The sequence below is a fragment of the Typopeltis vanoorti genome, chromosome 13 (assembly GCF_054136105.1).
Source record: "Typopeltis vanoorti isolate ZY-2024b chromosome 13, IOZ_Tvanoo_1.0, whole genome shotgun sequence".
In the NCBI taxonomy this organism is placed as follows: Eukaryota; Metazoa; Arthropoda; class Arachnida; order Uropygi; family Thelyphonidae; genus Typopeltis; species Typopeltis vanoorti.
Window position 1 is genome coordinate 8,101,348 of NC_143561.1, and position 23,499 is coordinate 8,124,846.

Genomic DNA, 23,499 nt, shown 5'->3' on the forward strand with positions numbered 1-23,499 from the left:
AAATATTCCTTAAAGTTGCCTCCAGAAAATGTAAGAACACTGATCTGCAAAAGCTTATTTACAGTCACTTAACATCGTTAGAAGAAAACATTGACCATTATTTTCCAGATATTTCAGTCAATTTATACGATTGGATTCAAAATCCATTTGTAGAGTCAACATCAGCAATGAGTGAGTTAAGTCTTATAGAAGCCGAAGAATTAATTGATATAAGTAACGATTGTACGCTGAGATTGAAGCATTCAGAAATGTGTCTGAATTCATTTTGGATAACAACTATGAAGGAGTACCCCAATATAGGATTCAAAGCACTTAACATCTTATTGCAATTTTCTACATCTTATTTGTGTGAACTGGATTTTTCTGCACTCGTAAATATTAAAACAAAGAAGAGAGAAAGACTAAAGGCCCTTGAAAATGAGATGAGAATATGTCTCTCAAAAACAAGGCCTAATATCAAATAAATATGCAAACAACACCAGGCACATATTTCACATTAAGTTCATATTTTATTATCTGAACCTTTATAATACTTTTGTTTTGTATGTTTTCGGGTTGTTTGAAAATAAACCAATTTAGTTTAAATAAAATCTGTTTTCTTTTAAACATGCTTTCCTTCATATCTTTAGTATCTGTAATATCAATTTATTTATGGGTTATATATGCGAGTCTTTCAGAATCAATTAATCGGCACTTTACTCTCCATAAAAAGCAAATAATACTAGGGGTGCCGTGAAATTTATTTATTGATTTTAGTATGCCACCAGACAAAAAAGTTTGAGAACCACTGGATTAGAATAAAAAAATAGCATTTGGGAATGAGAAAAATGAATTTCTTGAGTTCCTAAGAGACAATTATCTTAGGCAGTATGTAAAGGGACACACAAGGATCAAGAGTTTTAGATCTGATCATTTCATCAGAGGAGATGCAATTGTGAGTGGGGTTTTGCACTTCTCCAATTGGTGAGTGATCAGGAAATGATCACCTGGGTTGTGACTAACCATATGAAGACCTCTGTGAGGAAAGGATATATGTGGAATTACAAGGATGGTGATTATGAAAAGCTTAGAAGATGGATTTGAGCTATAGCATTGAATGAGGTGTTAAGTGGGAGAGAGATAAATGCTTTGTGGGAACTGACCAACGACGTTCTTACTATTCCTAAAGTATGGGAAATTGTCATACAAAATTCTGTTAAATAATTATTATTATTTTTTTTATTTTATTTTATTTTTTTTACTTCTGTAACAAGTTATGCACGTTTAATGAGATTCTATTGTAATCATGCACCCTAACTGTATGTTATTCCTATTATTGTTTTAAACTACTGTACTGATGATGTCCTAAGATAATTAGGATGAAATATTTACAATTAAATAATTTTCACTGTGGTTAATACCTGTGTTTCTTTTAATTATGATCGCACCACAGGTTTCATTATTTAAAAAAGAATATAGTATCTTTAGAGAAGACAGAAGGAACAGGATGGGAGAGGGGTTTTGCTAATAATAGCAGAAGAATTGAAGCCAAAAAGAGTAGAAGTACATCAGGAGGACAGTGATGATGCAGGTGGCAGTTCATTTGAGGATATCTGCTATGAGAAAGAGGTCAACAGGAAGAAATATGTAATTGGTTGTTGCTATAATCAAGGAGGCATAAGGTAGAATACCCAGTTTTTTGGGTGCTGAAGCTATGATGTGCTTATGCCAGTAGGGGCTAGAAGGATAAGTCAATCCAAAGAGATCTTTCTGCTGAAGACATTTGTGGCCTTTCTCTTACATTCTTTCTAACCAGTACCTCTATGAGATAGAGACAGTCGTCACTATCTCATAGAGGTACTGGTTCTGCTTTGGGCTTCTTCAGTAAGTATTTTTATAGACAGTATTCTGCTGAAATGTCGAGCACCATTCTTGCACTTTCCTTGAAACTCATAAACACATGAGCAGCTGGTGGTGGTAGTTGGCAGTCAAACATCCATTGTCTAGCTCCAGACATACTGAACCAATTTTTCATCCTCATTCACACTTTCTACCTCTATGCTCTGGAACAATCTTTCCCTAAGGACTATATAACCTTCAGTTGTTTAAAAAACATAAACTGATTCTTTCTTTGTTCGTGACCTGACCTGATGTGCTATGTTTTACAACCTCTAATATGTGGGATCAATATTAAAAAAAATATTGTTTTTTTAAAAAAAAAAACTGTAGGTGAAAATTAAATACTTTATTCTATATAAGGACTCTCTCTCCTTGATCAGCACAGTGCAATATATATTTCACTTGGCAAAACAACACACCATTCAGAACAAGGTAATAGGTAACATACTTCAAGAGCAATTTTTTTGCATCAGCTACAATTTAGGAAAGCTACCAATGCAGGTATGCCTGCTTTGATAACTCAGTAAAAGTGCTGCTTGTTTGCTGCAAGGACTGTTGGTTTGAATTTCACATATTATTATTATTATTAGCAGCACATGACCTCCATGGTGAGACTCATTGTGAGAGGTGCTTGCTATCACACACAAATTTCATCCAATGAAAGTGATTTAAGCTGATTTAATGCTAATAAGCTAACACATTCAGGCAGTGCATTCTACTCACCAGCCACTCTCCATGCCAAATACCTGTTGCTGACACTCTCCTTATACAGTTTCCAGGGGTGGCTTCTCGTTCAACACCCCCCCCTCCCCCGCATTGCATGAAAAATTTCTTCCATGTTAACCTGGTAGCAATCCCTGACTAATTTATGTCTCAATCATATCCCCTCTTCTTCTCCTATTCACAAGACTTTGCAAATTACATTCTTTCAATCTGTCTTCATACTTCACATACCAAAGACCAGTTATTACCTTCGTGAATCTTTGAACCCTTTATTACACATTCTCATCACAAATGAGTGCTAGGTGACCAAATCTGAGCAGCTGATGCAGAAACTTCACAACTCATGCAGTGTGGCTCTGAATTTCAGGTCCTTGTCCACCACCACTCCCAGATCTCTCATCTCCTCTACCTCCTTCAAAGTTTCCCCACCAAGTGTACTCTTTGCATCCCATCGTTGCTTACCAAATTTCAAAACTTGAAGCTTTGCAACATTGAACTGACAGTTCCACTTACCTGCCCATTCACACAATCCATTCAAGTCCTCCTGTAAGGCTATAACATCTGCTTAACTCTGCGTTATTCTTTCCAATTTTGCATAATCTGCAAGTGGTTGCATATCACCAGTTAAATCCATCTCAATATCAATATACAAGTTGAACAACAATGGTCCTAATATAGATCCCTAGCACACCACTAGTGACTTTTCTTTCAGGATATTGTACTCCTATATAGAACTTTCTGATACCTGATAGCCAGTTACCAATCCAACTCACTAGTCTGTTATCCAATCCCATTTGTTTCAGTTTATTTAACAGCTTATCATGTAGGGCAGTCTGTCAAAGCTTTTGCAAAATCTAGGTATATCACTGTATGTGCATCTCCCTTGTCCAGTACAATTATAGACAATATTGCTATTATCAACCCATTTCTCACTAATCTCTCTAATACCTTAACAACAACTCCAGATATACTATATTCAGCCTTTTGATCTTCAGTATGCATAGGGTTTAAGTTTGGTCTGTGTAATAGGGCTTCAGAACTTTCTTTGTATAAACGTTCATGTTTATATAAAGATCTATGTAAAAGTTTAGACTTTTCCCAATGGATCCTATGGTTTGGATTTTCAATTCCATGTTGAGAGAGGCCAGATTTCTGCGGTTTAAAAAGAACATCAAGACCACATTCGTCTTTTTAAACCGCAGAAATCTGGCCTCTCTCAACATGGAATTGAAAATCCAAACCATAGGATCCATTGGGAAAAGTCTAAACTTTTACATAGATCTTTATATAAACATGAACGCTTATACAAAGAAAGTTCTGAAGCCCTACTACACAGACCAAACTTAAACCGCAATGACGTTCTTACTATTCCTAAAGTATGGGAAATTGTCATACAAAATTGTGTTAATTTTTTTTTTTACTTCTGTAACACATTACGCACGTTTAATGAGATTCTATTGTAATCATGCACCCTAATTGTATGCTATTCCTATTATTGTTTTAAACTACTGTACTGATGATGTCCTAAGATACTTAGGATGAAATATTTACAATTAAATAATTTTCACTGCGGTTAATACGTGTGTTTCTTTTAACTATATTCTTTGCATTCTGTTCTTCCAGATATCTTTCTGATCTTGCATGGAGATCTGTGTATTAGGAAATGGAGGAAAATGATAGTTTTTTTGCATGAAATTAAGCTGCATTATGATAGCTTCGGTAGAATCAATCACACTATGAGTATAACACAATCACTGTTCCTCAAATCTCTTACTTTCTCCACCTCTTGTGGTGCAGTACCACCAAGTGGATGTACAATTCATGACATCCATATATATATATATATATATATATACACACATATGTCTGCCCATAACACTTGCATATTCAAATCTTCTAGAACATACAGCAGTTATTCTTCATTACTTTTTCCAAAACTGTTATCAACACATAACTGAATGTTTCCCCCCCCCCTCAGTATTTCTTTCTGCATCTTTTTTTATTCCTAGTACCTTCACAAATTCTGGTTATTGGATAAACAGCTTTGTGTATGTGTGTTCTAATGCCTTAGAAGTGTTTATTAAAATATTGGAAAAACAGCTTGTGTGTACGTTTTCTAATGGCTTAGAAGTGTTTATTAAAATATCAAATTTCTGGCTAATAAAATCATAAAACAGTCTGATACAAATGGTAAAAAACATTACCATCAGTCCTATTAATGTTTATCAATGCATTGCGAGTTATTAAGCATATTATTATTCCATCAAGATGGCTTACCAGAAATAACATAACCAGGTGAATTTATGAGGGTGAAAAAAAAAATAACATCTTAGAAATGAAAAGAATAAAAGGAAAATTTAAAAAAAAAAGTACATGATATAAAATTTTTCAAGTAAGTGATGATAATTTACTATTTTCATTCTGTATATGCCAACTTGCTATAACAGGATTTAACCTCCCTACCGTCAAAGATAAATCAAATACATCTTTGAATGCATGCTTTTTTGTAGTATACTAATTTCAATAATAAAATTAATGTTTCAACCATTGTAAAATATAAGATAAACATCCAAAACATACTGGACGCAGTTCAATTCAAAATTTTATGTTTGTTTCTGCAGGTATTTGAAAAACATTCCTCCCTCCTCCACATAAAGAAATTGACTTACAGCTGCAGTGTGAGTAATTAACTTTCTACTGGTTTCGAATTGACTTGCCTGGTGTATTTCATGTTTCGGTATCATATCTCAATTGTATTATTATTGTCTCTGTTTAAACAGGCACGTATCTCTAAAACTGGGCCTATATATACCTCTGGGCATGGCATTCAGTTGTCTAAAGAATAGCTAAAATTATTCTAATTATTTTACAAATACTGTTATATTTTCAGAATATCAAAATTGTTTTTTTGCTGCTGTCATAAGAGCTACCTTTTTTTTTTATCTGAAAGAAAGCTATGAAGTATAACATGATTTTCAAAAACAAAATATATTCAAAATATTAAAGTGCACTGAGATGTTGTCACCATGTTTTGACAGCTTAAATATTAATTTTTTTTTTAAAAAATTATTTGCAGGTTATGCAGATTAGCTGGTACATATCAATTGTTTCCTAGATGTTAGTGTTTTTTTTTTCTTCTTTTTTTTTTTTTTTTTTTTTTTTTTTTTTTTTTTTAATAGTCTCCATATATGAGGTCACAAGACCTACAACATAACACTGCATGAGTGAGCAAATGATTAAGGAGAAAGAAGTAACATATTAACATGTTTCTTAAAAAGCTGGAGTTGTACTTGCTGGAAAAAACAGTACTGGGAAAGCTGTTCCAAAGAACAAAGGTAGATGGAATGAAAATGAGATGTTAGTTCAATATGTTTGAAGTTGGACTGTATATGGATGTTCATCAGCTGGTGCTCTAGTTCTTATATGATTAAAGAAATGTAGTGACCAGTTCAGCAAAGCAATGCCTGTGAAGTACCTATGAAAAAGGCATAATTCAGAAACAGAGCACCTAAGAGAAAGTGAATAAAGGGAGGCTTTGTGAGTGTGTGGGGGGGGGGGGGGGGCTATTAGACAGACTGCTCTCTTTTATAAGCAATCAAGAGTTTGGGTGCACTGCCCTTAATGGGAGAACAATATTCTAAAGTTTGTCTGATTTGAGATTTATCAGTTAAGCAGAAGTGAATGTGTTTTCAACAAAAAAAAAGATTTTTTAGTCTGAGGAGACTACAGACATATGTTTATGCCAAGATAAGCTGAATGTGAAAGTCAACCAAACACTGACCTTAAAAAGGATATTGGAACATTATCAAAGTAACAAGGAGTGAAGGAGGAGGTAATAAAAATTTCAGGTAATACAGCAGAATTGTGTTTTCAAAGCACTGAAATTCATTGGAAGGATGTCACAACATTAATAAAGAAAGAATAAAGTAGGCTCTTTCTTGTGGGTAATAAGACAGGACTGTTTTAAAAGCACTAAAATTAACTAAGCTGTCCTCACATCACTTGAGAATTACTTCTTGCATTATCCATGTTTTTTTTTTCTTTCTTCATGTTTACTGATGTGGTTCTTAGCAGAAGTTATGATAGCTGTTTGTAGTTTGTTCCATTGGGAAAGTTCACTTTCATTTTGTAACTGTGCAGCCAGTAGTTCTGAAACATTTTCATTAAATTTTGATTTTACTGTTGCATTTTGTAGCAGCTGTCAATCCTATGGGTTTGTTTCCTTTTAATTTTTATTGCTTTCAGATGAATATTTATCAGTATCATTTATCAATCAAGCTCATACTGACAGCCTACTTAAATCATCCTGCAAGCTCTCCATATCGCCTTGATTAACTTGATTACTCTACCTAATTTCACATCATTGGCAAACAACTGAATATTTCCTTTCAAGTTATTTCCTATATCATTTATGTATCAATTAAACAGCAATGGTTCCAGCACTGAACCTTGTGGCACACTACTAGTCACCCTACTTTTGCCTTGATTCTGCTCCTCCATATACCACTTTTTCATATCTGTCCAGCAGCCATCCTCTTATCCACTTAATCAGTGTCATAATCCATCCCTATTCATTCTAATTTGCATAACAGTTCCATGTGGCATTCTGTCAAATATCTTCGCAAAATCCAGAAGAATCATCATATAGCCATTTTCTTTATCTAACTCTGTTATTACTCTATTATAAAAAGACAGTAAATGACTAAGGCATGACTGACCCTTCACAAAGCCATGTTGATCCCCATAGAGTATCATATTTTTATCCACCGATTATTGAATTCTCTTTTGACCAATTTTTCTGGTACTTTTACCACCACACCCGAGATACTAATTTGCCACTGCAGTTTTAGAACCTTCTTTATGCAAGGGAATTATTTTGTCCTCTTTCCACTCCTTGGAACTCTACCAGAGCTGAGACTTAAATTAAAGAGCCTGAGTCGGAGGCACCAGTTCCCTTGCACATCCTCGCAAAACCCGAGCTGATATCCCATCTAATCCTACAACTGTATTTACATTGAGATTCTGCAATATCCTCCAATTCATCCACCTCTGTTTCCACATTAGTATCTGTCACATATGTTAAATCAGCAAACTCACTAGGATGATATACCCTTGCAAAGTGGTCACTCAGTAACTTGACTAATTTTATCTGCTTCTGTCACCATTATCACTCATTAAGGTTAATCTTCCATAATCATTCTTCTTCTTACTTGCCACATAATAAAATAACTCTGGGATTTCCTTTGGCCTATGCAGCTAGATTCTTCTCATAATTTGATTTTGCTTTCCTTATCATGCTGGTCGCCATTCTCCTTATATGCCCTCTGCAGCATTTTCTTCTTCTGAAGCTTGTGCTTAATGATATTACTCATCCATCTAACTCCTACCTGATTAACCCTCCTTACCTTGATGGACCTGTGTTTCATTCAGGATTTCTCCATGCGTGCAGATCACAAATATGCCTCCAATGATCTTGAGCCTCTCTCTTCCATGTTATACCCATAGATTTCGCTAATGGGTCTTCCCATCTTGTAGGTTGTCTTCCTGGTTTTCTCTTTATTCTTGGTTTCCGATTGAGTATTCTATATGTCCATCTGTTATTCCTGAGTCTGGCTATGTGGCCTGCCCATCTCATCTTGCTTTCACATACTGCAGTTACCACATCTTTTATGCCTGATCTCTTTCTTAGTTCCGTGTTTCTAACATGTTCCATTTTGCTGATGTTACAAATCCTACATTCTATTGCACGCTGAGTTATTCTGAGAGTCTTTCTTTTCTTGTTGTGTCCCATGTTTCTGATCCGCATGTGAGTGATGGAAGAATGTCACTATGAAAAAGTTTTGCCTTCACAGAAATGTCAAGATTTGGTGTGTCTCTTTTAGTCTGTTGAATGATAGCCATGCGACTTTCTTTTTACTAGTTCTTCAGATAAATCGTTATTCATTTTTATTGTTTGTCCTAAGTAATTATATGAGTCATCTTGTTCTATAGACATGTTATTAATACATAGGTGACTGTCACTTGTGTAGATATTTTTAATCCATTTTGTTTTTTCTAGATTCAAATTGTATTGAATATTAAATTGTAACCTTAGGTATACAATTTCATATTGCTTCCTCAAGATGACCTTTAACTAACTACTAACATCCTATTTGATCTCAAGATGTCAGAAAATGATCCAGAAGATCTAGATCAGGGGTTCCCAACCTTTTTGTTTCCTAGAGCACATTCTAAAATACCGGTAGGGCGATGGGCACCATCTATTTTATCAAGCAAATTTTTTGAATTCGTTTGTTAAATGAATACATACAAAGTTTACATTATAATCAAATGTTTTATTACTTAAAACTTTACATTATATAAAAATGTAAATATATATATGTAAGTTAGTGTGATCTTTGGCATTTCATTTCATTGGCCAGTGCTTCATAATTAGGAGAATATGATGATATTCCAGTTCTTAAACTGGAATGAACAACTTCGAATGCGCGTCTACTTTACATTGTATGCGTTTAATGCTCATCATGTGTCATTAATGCATGCATCATATAGCATGCCATGAATTGTTGCATGATTATTTCAAATTATATGGCACATGGTTGAAACAGCAGCGGGCACACACAAATTGGTCGACGGGCACCATGGTGCCCACGGGCATAGGATTGGGAGCCCCTGATCTAGATGGATTGATGCTGTTAGAAGTGACTTAACAAGTGACAATGGTGGAATTGACAAACAACAGACTAATTTGGAGGAAAATGGTCAAGAGGAAGTTATTAATAATTGCATACATAAGATGGTTAATTGAAGGAAAACTGATTTGAAGGATAGATGAACAGTAGATTACTGTACTTCTTTACCATATTACTTCAACTCTATCATATACTTGAAATCCATGTTTTTAGTCAACATCTACACATGACTGATAATTAATTATTACAGGTACCTCCAGCTCATACCATTATCCATATAATCCTATCATACCTTCTCCTTAAATTCATTCACTGTCAGAGAATGGCAATCCACTCCAGTCATTCACCACTCTCAAAAGCAAAAAATCTAGTCCTTGCACCTTCACTAACCAATCTTACCCAACTTTCCCCCTTCTCTCCTTACTAATCATGTACTGAAAAATTTCATTTCTTACAAAACCCCTTTAATATATATATATATATTTTTTTTTTAACATGTATTCTCTCTTTTCTGTCTTTCAACAAAACTTTGCACACACACACCAATCTTTCCTCATAAAGAGTATTCCACAGAACCTGACAACATCTTGGTCACTTGTCTCTGAATGCTCTCCATCACCACCCTCATTACCAACAAACCAAATGACCAAATCTGTGTAAAGTGGTAAAATGTTGTTGTATTATTATACAAAGAGGATAATAACTTCCATCCCTCTCTCTTTGCTTGTGTTCTTCAACTTCCAAGTAAACCTTTAAACTGGTATGCCAATTTTTGCATGTCCTCTAGACTTCAATTCTCTGTCCACCATCAACCGTAATTCTAGTAGCAAGACTTATACGTTGGTTAGACATAACTGGTAATTAGTTTACGGAATTAACAACGCATATGCGTTGTTAATTCCGTAAACTAATTACCAGTTACATCAACCGTAAATTCCTAGCCTCATCAATCTCCTGCAATTTGATACCACTGACAATGTAATAAACTAAATGCAATATTTTCATCTCCAAGTCCATAACCTTACATTTTGCCACATTAAACTGACACATCCATTATCGTTTGTTTACAATGCCAATTTATTTAAATCATTCTGCAAGATCCTTACATCACCTCTATTAACTACTGTCTCCTTTATTACCCAGTTTTACATCAACAGAAAACTGAATACTCTTTCTGCCCTCAAATCCTTGTCTATACAAATTAAACAGTACTGACCCTAGTATAGAGTTCTAAAGCACCCTACTAGCCATCCTCATTCTCCTGCATTCTACTCCACCACATACCCCTCTCTCTCTCTCTCTCTCTCTCTCTCTGGTCTGTGTTGGTTCTTCTCCCCCCCCCCCATCCATGTTACCAGGTTCATATTGTCACATTTGCTCTAACTTATGCATTAGTTTACTATGTGGTGTTCTCTCAAATGCTTTAGCAAAGTTCAGCAGTATCACAGCATTGCCATTTCCCTTATCCAACTCAGCTGTCACTACCTTTCATAAAACCATACTGCCCACCAGTTAATTGATGACTAACTGAAAGAAAGAAAAAAAAATTTACAAATTTCAAAGAAAAATCAAAATGTCTTTGGATGTCACCTTACTCTCTAAATGGAAAATATGTTCCTTGTTCTTCACAAAATTACATATGACAACAGGATACTGGAACAAAAATCACCTACCACATTTGCTTTATTATTTTTATTTACAAACATTTTTGCACCAGTGAGATTTGATTAAGATGAAACCACTGTGCTTAGTGAGACCAATTGAAAAAGTTTCATGTCTGGTATCTCTGAAGCAAGGTTTCCTAATTATCAAATGCTTAGCCCATCCACAATACAAAATATGCCATAAATTCACTACATTTCTGTGAGTGACATTATTAAAAATAAAAGTACAACCTTGTCACGTATGCTAAATATAGAGCAAAAATATGTGGAATAGTAAATCCAAAACTTTGAAATGATTTTTTTTTAATGTAACTTTTCAATAGTAACTTTAATTAGTTTCCAAATAGTGTGCTGCTACATCAGTGTTTTAGTATTAAAGCATGGGATATATATCATATCTTTAATACAGTAGCCTTTTTTATATATATATATATATACACACACACAAACACACACACACACACACACACACACACACACACACACACACACACACACACACACACACACACATGTATGTATTCCTGAGCTTCTACTTGGTTGTAATGGTACATTTTAAAGAATAAATATTTAATGACTTAAACCGAGATAAAATATGAAGTTTTAATGAAAATGATACAACTAGTTTCAGCCTTTTACAGCCTTCTTCAGGTATCCACTAAAGGTAGAACACAGATAGAATAACTTGAAAAATACAATGTTTTTGTGTCAATTATGTATTGCATTTTTTGCCTGTAATTCTCAGTTTTTTTGTAACTTCAATTTTTATTACTATGTTCTACCTTTAGTGAATACCTGAAGAAGGCTGTAAAAGGCTGAAACTAGTTGTATCATTTTCATTATTATTCTTTAAAATATATATATATATATATATATATATATATATATATATATATATATGTATGTATGTGTATATATATATTATTCCAAGTACGTATACCTATGATGCTATTTGTCTCCGTGTGTTGAGGCTTAAGTGCTGTGAGGACATCATGTTGGAGGCTTAATGGATTGTATACAGCACTCAGAAAGGATTAAAACAGATTTTAATACCTATATTTCGTCTTAGTCACTGAGACATCTTCAGGAATTAGAGAGACATAATTGGTAAGCTTTGACATCTCCTCACTGGTTACCAATATTCCCTTAATTAATACCTTAACACTCTTAGAAAACGTTTTTCCTTCTGACATCTTAGATCTCTTTTCCTTTGCCATCAATTCTGGTTATTTTACTTGGAAGAACAAAATTTACAAGCAGACAGAGGGAATAGTCATGGGTTCCCCCCCCCTTGCCAATTTTTATATGGAAAATTTTGAAAAATGAGCCGTAGACTCAGCACCTCTCAAACCTTCTATCTGGCTAAGATATGTAGATGATATGTTCTCTATTTGGTCTTATGGCCCAGACACATTAGACTCCTTCCTCGATCACCTCAACAGCCTACATCCAAAAATCCAGTTTAAAATGGAAAAGGAAAAGAACAATAGTTTACCCATCCTAGATACCTCAGTTACATGCCTTCCTAATGGTACACTTTCCTTTACAGTATATAGAAAACCTACTCCCACAGGCAGATACATTCATAAACTCTCCCACCACCACTCTGCTGAACAATATGGCATTATTAAAACTCTAACCAAGAGAGCCTACAATCTTTGTTCCAGTGGAACCACCCTTTCAACTGACCTCAACCATTAAGCCTCCAACATGATGTCCTCACAGCACTTAAGCCTCAACACGCAGAGACAAATAGCATCATAGGTATATGTACTTGGAATAATATATATATATACATACGGCTACTGTTATTAAAGATATGATATATAGCCCATGCTTTGATACTAAAACACTGATGTAGCAGCACACTATTTGGAAACAATAATTAAAATTACTATTGAAAAGATAGGGGTGGGACTAACAGGCTTCTGCACTTCATGTATACTAATGCCAGGAGTATTAGGAACAAGAAGGAAGAATTTTTGGCCTTGACTGGCTCTTCCTGGCCACAGGTTATTGGCATTAATGAGACATGGCTGACAGAAGATGATATAGCTAGTGGGATAGAATGTGAAGGGTATAGTGTGTTCAGGAGGGACAGAGAAAAGAATGGGGGGGAGGAGTGTTATTGATGATAGCTGATGAACTGCAGCCAAGGAGAACTGAAGTTGAACTGCAGGATAGTGAAGCCATTTGAGGCTATTAGGTGTGAGATTGTGACTAGTGGAACAAAATATAAAGTTGGGTGCTGCTATAGACCAAGTGATGGAATTGATGATGGAGATAGTATGCACAGACAAATAGATGCAATGAGTGGAAGAAGGGTAATTATTATGGGGGATTTCAACAATGGTAACATTGATTGGGAGGAGAGGACACATGGGAGGAAGAAATTGGATCTTATGCAGTTATTAAGGGATAACTACCTGAGACAGCATGTAATGGAATATACTAGGGATTCGAGAGTGCTTGACCTAGTAATTGCATCTGAGAATTTGACTATAATGAATATGACCATGTTGCCACCAATTGGTGAGAGTGATAATAAGGTCTTGACCTGGGAGGGTGGCTAAATGTGTGGAATTTTCAATTAAGAAAGGGTGCATGCAGAATTACCAAGCTGGTATGACAAGCTTAGGAGATTGCTCGGTTCAGTGCCATGGCATGTAAAACTGCAAGGGCTGGAGGTTGATAGTGCATGGGAAGCGATAAAGGAGCATTCGAAGGAGGTAATGGCTGAGGAACTGTTCAGTTATTTGCTGATGCTGCAAAGTTGGGTAGAGCAATAATGAATGAACATGATGTCAAAATTTTGCAGGATGATTTGGATAGATTGGCAGACTGGATGACAGTTTAATGTGGTAAAGAGTAAGGTTATGCATTTTGGGGTGTAAAGATTATCAGCAATATACCACATTGGTGGAACCATACTCCAGGAAATGGATGAAGCCAGAGACTTGGGAGTGTTAGTGGATAGGGAGTTAAAGTTTAGGGGAGAAACATAGTAAAAGTTGCTAAAGCACCTCATCAGATTGCTTGGTTACTGAAGAATACTTTGACAAGCAGATTCCAGCAAGTTATTGTTCCTCTTTATTGAGCCTTGATAAGACCCCATCTTGACTACTGTGAGATCTGGGCGCCAGGATTTCTTGGCAATGGGGAGGAGGTGCAGAGGATTCAGAGGCAAGTGACCAAGATGGTAACAGGTATATGGAATGAACCTTATGAGAAGAGGTTGAAGATTTGTGGGTTGCAGAAGTTGGTTGATAGGCAGAAAAGGGGTGATGTGATTGAGACATTCAAATTACTGAAGGGTTTCTATAAGATTAACCACACTCTGGCCCATGGAAACTGGGCAAGAGTGTGGTTAGCAAGGGTGTTAGAACTAAATTTTTTACTTGGAGAATGGTGAATGAGTGGAATAAGCTGCCAGAGTCTGTTGTGGTGCCATGACTGTGAATGAGTTCAAGGCAAAGTATGATATAGATACTGTGTGGATGCTGAATAGTTGTTCTTGACATGATGTTTAGGGTCTCCCTCGATGAGTCTAAGGACTCCTTGGAGTTGCCTGTAATAATAATAATAATAATACACAATACATTCCTCTCCAATGGCTACAGCAATCATAGTATTAAAAATATAATCAGTTCCTCCCCCATTCCCCTGCCATCTCTTCAGAAAGAGTTTGGAAATGCCATCACCATACCCTACATCCATGGCACATCGAAAAAAATAGCCAAGATTTTAAAAAAGTACAACCTTCACACAGCATTTAAGCCACACACCAAACTTGCTACCCTTATCCGTTCTACAAAAGATCAGCTCCCTCCTCTCTCAGCACCTGGATTTTATAAGTACCCTGTTCCTGTAAGCTGCCATACTTTTGGACAGACAGGTAGATCAGCAACCATCTGCTTAGAAGTCATACATTTGCAACCATGCCTATGGTCAGTCAGGCCTGGCTGACCATGTCTTGGATACAACCCACAGGATCTCTTGGAAAAAAACTACCATGCTCCACCACAGTAATTCAAAAAGGATTTTTTTTTAGAATATGCAGCAGCTCTTAGAAATCAACCAAATCTAAATAAATACAGTTGCATTAAACTTCCGAAGATTTGGGAAACATTAATCATCAGAGATCCCACCTTACATTCTAGGCCATCTACCAGTGGCGGCTCGTGACTTGAAATCGTGGGTGCTGCAACTTTCAAAATATACATAAACACTGCAAGTACAGTGTATACGTGTTTGGATAAAATATCAAAATTATGGTAAAATTTTTTAAAAAATTAAACATGAAAAAATATTGTTTATTATCGATAAAATTATACAGTTTAGTATAATTCAAAATTACTTAAAAATAAAATCCACTCTTCTTGTTTTGTCTCGAGCGTTATGTCTTTAATTGTAATGTCCAAATATTTAAAGAGACAGAGTAAACATGATAAGCACTACGAACACTCTACTACTGGTGCAAACTGCATATAAACAATATAATATATTGTTTATATGCAGTTTGCATATACCACATATGCCACATTACGCTAATAGCTTGCATCTCACTATGACATGCATACGCACGTAGCAATATGACACTGTGGTAAACACAGTGCTGCTAGCATCCTTCGCCCTCCTAAGTACTACAAGATGGATTTTTATTTTTTATACAAAATAAGAGAATTGTATAGGATTGTTGATGATAAAATTAAATATTACAAGCAAATATAAATAAATTAATAAATATATTTATATATCGAGAAAAATTGGGGGTGCTGCAGTTCCGCAGTGCCCATGCACAAGCCGCCCCTGCCATCTACAACCGCCCATAGAGGGTGCACCACCTAGATAGGACTTTAGAGTCACCCACATGGTTGGGTTAGTATTGTGCGGTATTAGTTTTTTGTAATCCCTGAAGATGTCTCAGTGACTGAGACGAAATATAGGAAGTATTAAAAATCTATTTTAATTCTTTCTGAGTGCTGTATACAATCCATTAAGCCTCCAACATGATGCTATTTGTCTTTTTTCTTCTCTACCTACTGAAACATCTCAATGATGGCTTATCACTCAATCAGTCTCTCTATGACATTAATATGATATTCACTTCTTTCTTAAGTGCTGGCTTGCAAACCAAGTGATTAAATCGATGTATGTCCCCATCCACCTCTTCTCCAACCAACAGGCTGTAGGTTAAAATTTCGTATATGGAGATGGATGTTTGTGATTGTGTTTTACGTGACAGGTTCTTACATCAGGTGGTAACCTGTTGTAAAAACACTGCCCCAGTGACTAAAACCCTGAAATTGATTGAACATGTTTCTGGTCACTAAAGCAGCCCAGATTACATAAAAATTCTTTATATAATCTAGAAACCTATAATATATTTATAAACGTTTACTACCTTTCATGGGAGGGAGTCACAATACCAATAGCATATGCATCTTTAAAAATCTAGAAATATCACCACACAAATATTCCTAATTCTAAATTATCTTATTATGTGAGTGAATAACACTCCACCTCTCCAGCAAGGCGAGTTTGAATCCACTGTAGCATAGATATTTGTAAATTCTGGAGCAGGTTTCAATTATCTAATTTTTAGTCCACCTATGTAATGTAATTTCCATCTTCCATGGTCAGATTCACATACAAAATAAATAAAAATAACCTGATAAGAGAAGCTACACCTTTTTCTTATTTACACAAAGTCCTCATTTGAGACATGCCAAACAACTTCTACAAAAACTTTTGCAATCACTCCAAACACATAATGATCGTTAATACTCTGATGCACCTGTTTGGAATTGCCTTTATTATTATTCAGGCCTCCATGGAGTCAAAAGTCTCATTGCAGGAGGTCCTTCGTAGGAAAAACAAAGTCTATTATACCACTCCTTAAACTCATTGACCGTTCTCGCTCTCACCACTATCAGGCAATGCATTCCACGGTTCAACTACCCTCCATTCAAAGAAACCACTCCTCACCCTCTTGTTTACAGCTTCCTTTCGTAACTTCCAGGGATGGCCCCTTGTCATCACTCCTTCCCGCTGTTAAATTGTGAATGAAGAATTTTATGATTATTAATACTTCATTCATGATTTAACATAAATTGCATATCCTGAGCTAATTTTACTCCTAAGTAAATTCTAATTTAAATACTTACTGTAATTTTTTTATTGAAATAATAATTGTAATTTTTTTAGTTATTTATTCTGTATAAATTCATTATATAATTTGTAAATGTATCCTAAGTGGACTGTAATATGTGCATTTTATTTATTGTAAATGAAAGTGAAATTAAATTTAAGAAATTCTGCTAATGAGATTTGATTAGTCACTGTCAAGGAAACGGAGTTAATTTTAGATAGCGCATGGTGGAGCGTGAGCTATGGTATTCGAAGAGAGGAGGAGTTGATATGAACTGAACTGGCTAGAACCGATTTTGGCAGGAAGAATGAAGGTATTTTATTGCAAAACAAAAGTAAACAGGGGAGAAGCATTCAGGACAGCACGGAGTGAAGTAACAGGTGGCGGTATATGGAATTTGGAAATGCCATAAATAAATTAAGAAGGGACCGGGAAATTAATAGGCAATTAGGAACATTTCTACGGAATTCTAAAATTACGTCAAATTCCAATTGTTTTGAGGAAGAATAGTGCAAAGCTGAAATTAATACGTAGAAGAAAATAAGGAATAAGTAATTACCTGAAACGAGTGTGTCAAGACTTGTGAAGCTCTAAGTTTAATATTTCAGTTATATAGTGAAGATTCCTTTTGAATAGTGTTACTTCAAAGTGATAGTTAACTTCAGTTTTAAGTGTGCTTATAGTGAATCCAATGTGCAAAGGATGTAATCCAGTAAGGGCAGTCCATTTTTTTTATATTTCAGCATGAAGATATGAGTTAGCTCCGCCTGATATCTTAACATTAACTGTTAAGATATATTAGCATTCTACTAAAAATAGCAAGTATGGAGCTTAAAAGTGTTTCCTCCATGAAGTGATAACTGACTCATAATTGAATTAAGTGTTTGTTGACTAAGAGAGAATTAGAGAATTCTACTTTAAGAATATTTACTGTAAGATTCTGTAACATAACATTGAATTGTGTGAAACATTTTTAATTATTCGGAAGAATGTAAAATTGACAGCTGGATGTCTGATGCCTAATGTTTTATGTTTGTTATGAATATTTGAACTAAGTTGATTTGCATTATCTTGTTTTCAAAATGATACTTAATGTACATGTTATATAACCTTGCATTAAATGTTTTGTTTTATTGATTTCAATTTGGTGTTTGCCTGATTCTTTTTCATTGCACCACTCATAAAGTTTATCGGACCTTGCGGAAACCTTAAATGATAATATTAACCTTGGCCTGTAGAAAAGTGAGATTGCAAAGCTAATTGATGATTGATTCCACTATATTATATAGACTAATCTGAATATAGGGTGGCACAGGATAATATAAATTTCTCTATATTTGGATCAGTAATCAACCAACAATTAATTAAGAACAGATAATTTAAATAAGAACTACGTTCTAACAAGATGATGGATTCAGAGCCAGGATGTACGATCCAACACTGCTGTTCAACCAAGCAAAAGAACTCCCCAGTGTCAACCCTGTAAACACCTCTCAACAGTTTAAAAGTCTCACTCATATCACCTCTCCTATCTACCAAATTCTGCAGTCCACATTCCCTCAGCCGATCCTCATAACTAACATTGTACAATCCCGAAACCATTTATGTTTTCTGCCTCTCTACTCTTTTCCACAGTTAATTTATCCCCTTCAAATCCTGGTGACCAAATTTGAGAACAATAGTTTAAGTTGGTCTGATCAGGGTCTTATACAACGGAATGATAACTCTATCATCTCTTTCCAGTCAGCGTCCTTCTGAATATTGCAGCAATCTTCTGGGTTACCTTCACCACCTTATCAATATGTCCCCTGAATTTCAATTTCTATCAATCAACCACAGATCTCTTGTCTTCCCTACTTCCTCCAGTACAACTCCTCCAATAGAGTATGAAGCATCCCAAATCTCAAGACCTTACATTTTGCTGCATTAAAACGACACCGCCATTCATTTGCCCATCTGTCTAGCTTATTCAAATCCTCTTGCAGGACTACCACATCTGCACTATTACTAATAACCCTTCCCAGCCTCACATCATCCTCATAGAACTGAGTATCCCCCTGCAATCCACTGACAATGTCATTGATATAAAGGTTAAACGATATAGGTCCCAGTACTGAGCCCTGTGAGACCCCATTTGTAACCTTCGTTTATATAGTTAAGTTCTGCAACTTGCGACTCGGGCACGTTCCATCAACACACCAGGTATTATCTCATATCCCCATTCCCCGGATTAATTTATTAACATCGCGTAAACACATTATTCGTTTTTCGTTCTTTCTGAATTTATGTTTTCCCAGAACATCCTACCTGACTGACGACCAAATTTTGTTAAAACTGCATGTACAGCACAGGTAAATGTTATGTACATAATAAAAATGGCAACCAATACAAAAGGATACACTTGGAAGTTGTACAACTCGCCATCTGAACAGCCACTCTGCACTACATTCGTCATATCTTATATAATACAGTATTAATAAAGGCACACTACATCACAATAATTACAGAAACGCACATTCTTCGACAAGCTACCGCAACAACCTAAATTCAAAACACGCTGTACGTCTTTAAACTACCACAGTTCGGATCGGCGCTGGTATCAGTGGCAAAAAATTTAGTAAATAACAAATATGACTTTTTATTTCTTCTTAAAAAAAAATACTCACACACACACATATATATGTGTGTGTGTGTGTGTGTGAAATATATATATATATATATATATTTTTTAAGAAGAAATAAAAAGTCATAATTGTTATTTACTAAATTTTTTGCCAACTTGTTTCAAAAGAAAAAAAAAAATATATATATATATATATATATATGTGTGTGTGTGAGTATTTTTTAAGAAGAAATAAAAAGTCATATTTGTTATTAAATTTTTTGTAAATAACAAATATAACAATTTTGTAATTAACAAATTTGTGTATTTTTTAAAATACTCAGACACACACGCACGCACGCACGCACGCGCGCACACACACACACACATATATATACAGGGTGTTCGGGATAAATTTGACATATTTATAATTAATTATATTTTTCCGTAAGTTACATGTATTAACACACACTTCTCTTCATTTAAAAGTTTGGACCCTTCTTCATTCATATACAAGATGTCAGAAAGGATGGATAGCTGGAACCCACCTGAATCATGGAAGAGAATAACTTGTATCATGATGATTCGTGCCCGCCATCAAAATAAGGATATTACGACTGCTGCCCAATGCTCCCTGAATACAGTAAAAACAATCAGGCATGAACTAGAGACTTGCAATGGTGACTACGAGGATGTAGCAAGAAGAAAGATCCCTAGCAGACGATCTGATTGCGTTCGTACAGCAGAATTCCTCGCAAATCTGCAGGAACAGGTGTTGAAGAACCCTGGCATTGGAATTCGGGCTTTGTTCGTGGAGTTGCTAACTGTAGTCAAGCCCTGGATAACAAGGGTAGCCAATGGTAGGCCGTATGTATGGCAGCAGGATTCGGCCCCTTGCCACACCTCTGGGAAAAGTCAAAAATGGTTGTCTGAAAATTTCTACGACTTCACCAGTCCAAATGTTTGGCCTCCAAACTCCCCAGACCTTAACCCCATGGATTATTTTGTATGGGACGCAGTTGAAAAAGACACCAATCGCACTTCCAGTAATACAAAAGCCCAGTTAATGGATAAAATTAAAACAGTTTTTGCGGCTCTTCCCAGGGAGACTGTAGCATCAGCTTGTTCGAGGTTCCGAAGCAGAATTGAAGCTGTGATCGATGCTAATGGTGGTTATTTTGAGTAAATCTTGTTGATAGTATTGTAATTAACTCTGCCTGTAATGTTTTTTTGTCAATTCATTAAATTTAATAGATACAAAGAAGATTTTCTTTTTCCTTACGAAACTGTCAAATTTATCCCGAACACCCTGTATATATATATATATATATTATTGAAATTAGGATTTACTCGGGATGTATGCATTTATAAAATTAATTTAACTGACTAGAACCCGAGAAAGTATAACAAAAACCTTTAATAAATCACGACTAGTTTCATCGGTGCTACGACTTCTTAAGGTGAGAAAGAAAAAACATCAAATCAAAAGCAAATCAGCTAACGCCTATGTTGTTCCCGTATAGGGAGTAGACGCGGCCGTTTACCCTATCTAACTTTTGGACACTGAGTGGACAGTTTAAGCTCCATTGGTAGCCAATCAGAGAGATAGCTGGCCAGGGCGATCACTGATTCATCGGTACGCAGTGAAGAAGGCGGCAAGCTAGTGCCGCCATCTTGTGGTCACTAACCCTAACACAATATTTTTAATGTCTGAAAATAGTGTGGGTTCTACGGTCGATTTTCTTGAGATGACAGGACGAAAAACCCGAGTTTCCGGGAGGAAAAACCCGCTTGCCCGTGCCAGAGATCGACTAACTCGGGAACCGGTCGAAAAAAGGCTTAGAAAAATTTCCTCTAGTCGCCGACTAGACTTGGAAATTATTCCAAGCTTATGAGGAGGGAAATGATGGGACTGACTGTGCAGATATCTGTTGGTATGTGTGGGATTATCCTTGCCTTTTCTTGATATCGATATCGATAGTATAAAAAAAAAAGTAGCGTGTTTGAAAAACAAATGCGAGTATGAGTTCCAAACAAACGAATGCTACGCGCTGTCGCGAGTGCGCCAGTACTGAACAGAAGCAACGTGTGCGTCCGAGAGATTGTAACTCAGGCTGTTGTTGATATGAGAGGAATCCAGAGAACTTTCCCTAGATTCAACAATCTTTCTCTCGAGTTCATCGTAGCACACATGGATGTTAGAAGTTTGAGTCCAGTTTACAATGTGTTGGGGGCCTGCGTCTGAGTTAGCTGAAAAGAGAACGTGGCTAGAGAGAGCGCTAGCTCTAGTCCTGTTATAGGAGATATCTCTACGGTGTTCATCCAAACGTAGAAGGACGGATTTAGCAGTCTGTCCATAGTATGGCTTTCTGCAATCACACAAAATCTTGTATACTCCTGGAAACTGAGTAGGAAGATGTTTCTGTTTATGTTTGCAAAGTAATGAACGAAGTTTTGGAAGCGTAGTGAAGCAAGTTTATCAAACACGCTACTGTTTTTTGTTTTTTTTATACTTGTTCTGTTATTACAATTTTAAGTCTCTGTAATTTTTTATATACTTCTTTGATTGTGATACCTGAGGATGTTGATCTATTCAACGAAACTAGTAAACTAGTAGTATCTTTTTAAATATATCTTGTCATCTTTTTATCTCTCGGTAACAGTCATTAAAGCTTTTTTATAATATTCCAACCGAGTAAAAATGAATTCTGAAAAAAAAAATAATAAAATATATATATATATATACTGTATATATATGACAGAATGATCATTGACTCGGTTAACATACATAGTTTTATGAAAAAATTGAATGACTAGAACCGAGATTTAAGTAAAAAGGTTTTAATATAAACACACTACTAATTTCGGCCTGTAACAGCCTTCTTCAGGTGATATTATAAAAGAAAAAACACTAAACATTGAGGGTTAAAAGACTATGAACAACATAGACAGTCTTTATACGTAATTAGCATGAAAACGTTGTACTTGGATTTGAAGCTGTTCTTTCGTTTGTTGCATTGTTGGGAGAGTGCGTGCTTGCTGCATCACGTGAACGCCAGTACATGATTACAGCTGAATGACTATCTGGGAGGTTGTAGCTTAAGTTATTATTTAGATGAACAGGATTGAAGATGATTTCTCTCTATTTCGTCACTGCAACGGAAGATTTTAGTAGATTATTCCCAGCAGACTTTATGACTTTGGTTATCATCATTAGGATTAGCCGAGAAAAGGATATGACTTGATAATGCACTCGCTCGCTGTCTCTTGTAAGTAATGTCCCTCATGTGTTTTTCCATACGCATTTCGACAGATTTGTCTGTCTGCCCGAAATAAGGAATATCGCAGTCACATAATATTTTATATACACCAGGGTATTTGAGTTGATGATGACAAGGTTTGGGGGTGACTAATTAAGGAAGGGATCTTTGGAAGTGGAGTGAACAAGGTTCTGATATTGTATTTTCTTAGAAGTTTTGCTAATTTGTGTGAAACAGTACTTATGTAAGGAATAGGTATATTACCTTTGAATCTATTTGTTTCATCTGAGTGATGTCTAGGAGGATTAAGAAGGAATTTTTCAACGATTTTCTTGGAATATCTATTAACTTCGAAAGAAGTCTTCAGATGGTTTATTTCAGATGGTAAGAAGTTCATTTGAGTCATCCAGAAGAGAACAGGCTCTATGTCCCAAGGTGGAAATTATTCCAAGCTTATGAGGAGGGAAATGATGGGACTGACTGTGCAGATATCTGTTAGTATGTGTGGGCTTTCTATATATCGATATTT

At 35.6% G+C, this 23,499-nt stretch overlaps 1 protein-coding gene across 1 annotated transcript in view; it reads right to left on the bottom strand.

Moving 5' to 3' along the window:
* Positions 1 to 19,675, bottom strand: part of Tcs6 (Threonyl-carbamoyl synthesis 6) — a 35,136-nt gene extending 15,461 nt beyond the window's left edge. Inside the window, exon 1 of the mRNA XM_090403057.1 lies at positions 19,508 to 19,675. Within this exon, the coding sequence (XP_090259183.1) occupies positions 19,508 to 19,563 (56 nt within the window). The 5' untranslated portion in view covers positions 19,564 to 19,675. The remainder of the gene's footprint in view (positions 1 to 19,507) is intronic.
* Between the last annotated feature and the right edge of the window lie 3,824 nt (positions 19,676 to 23,499).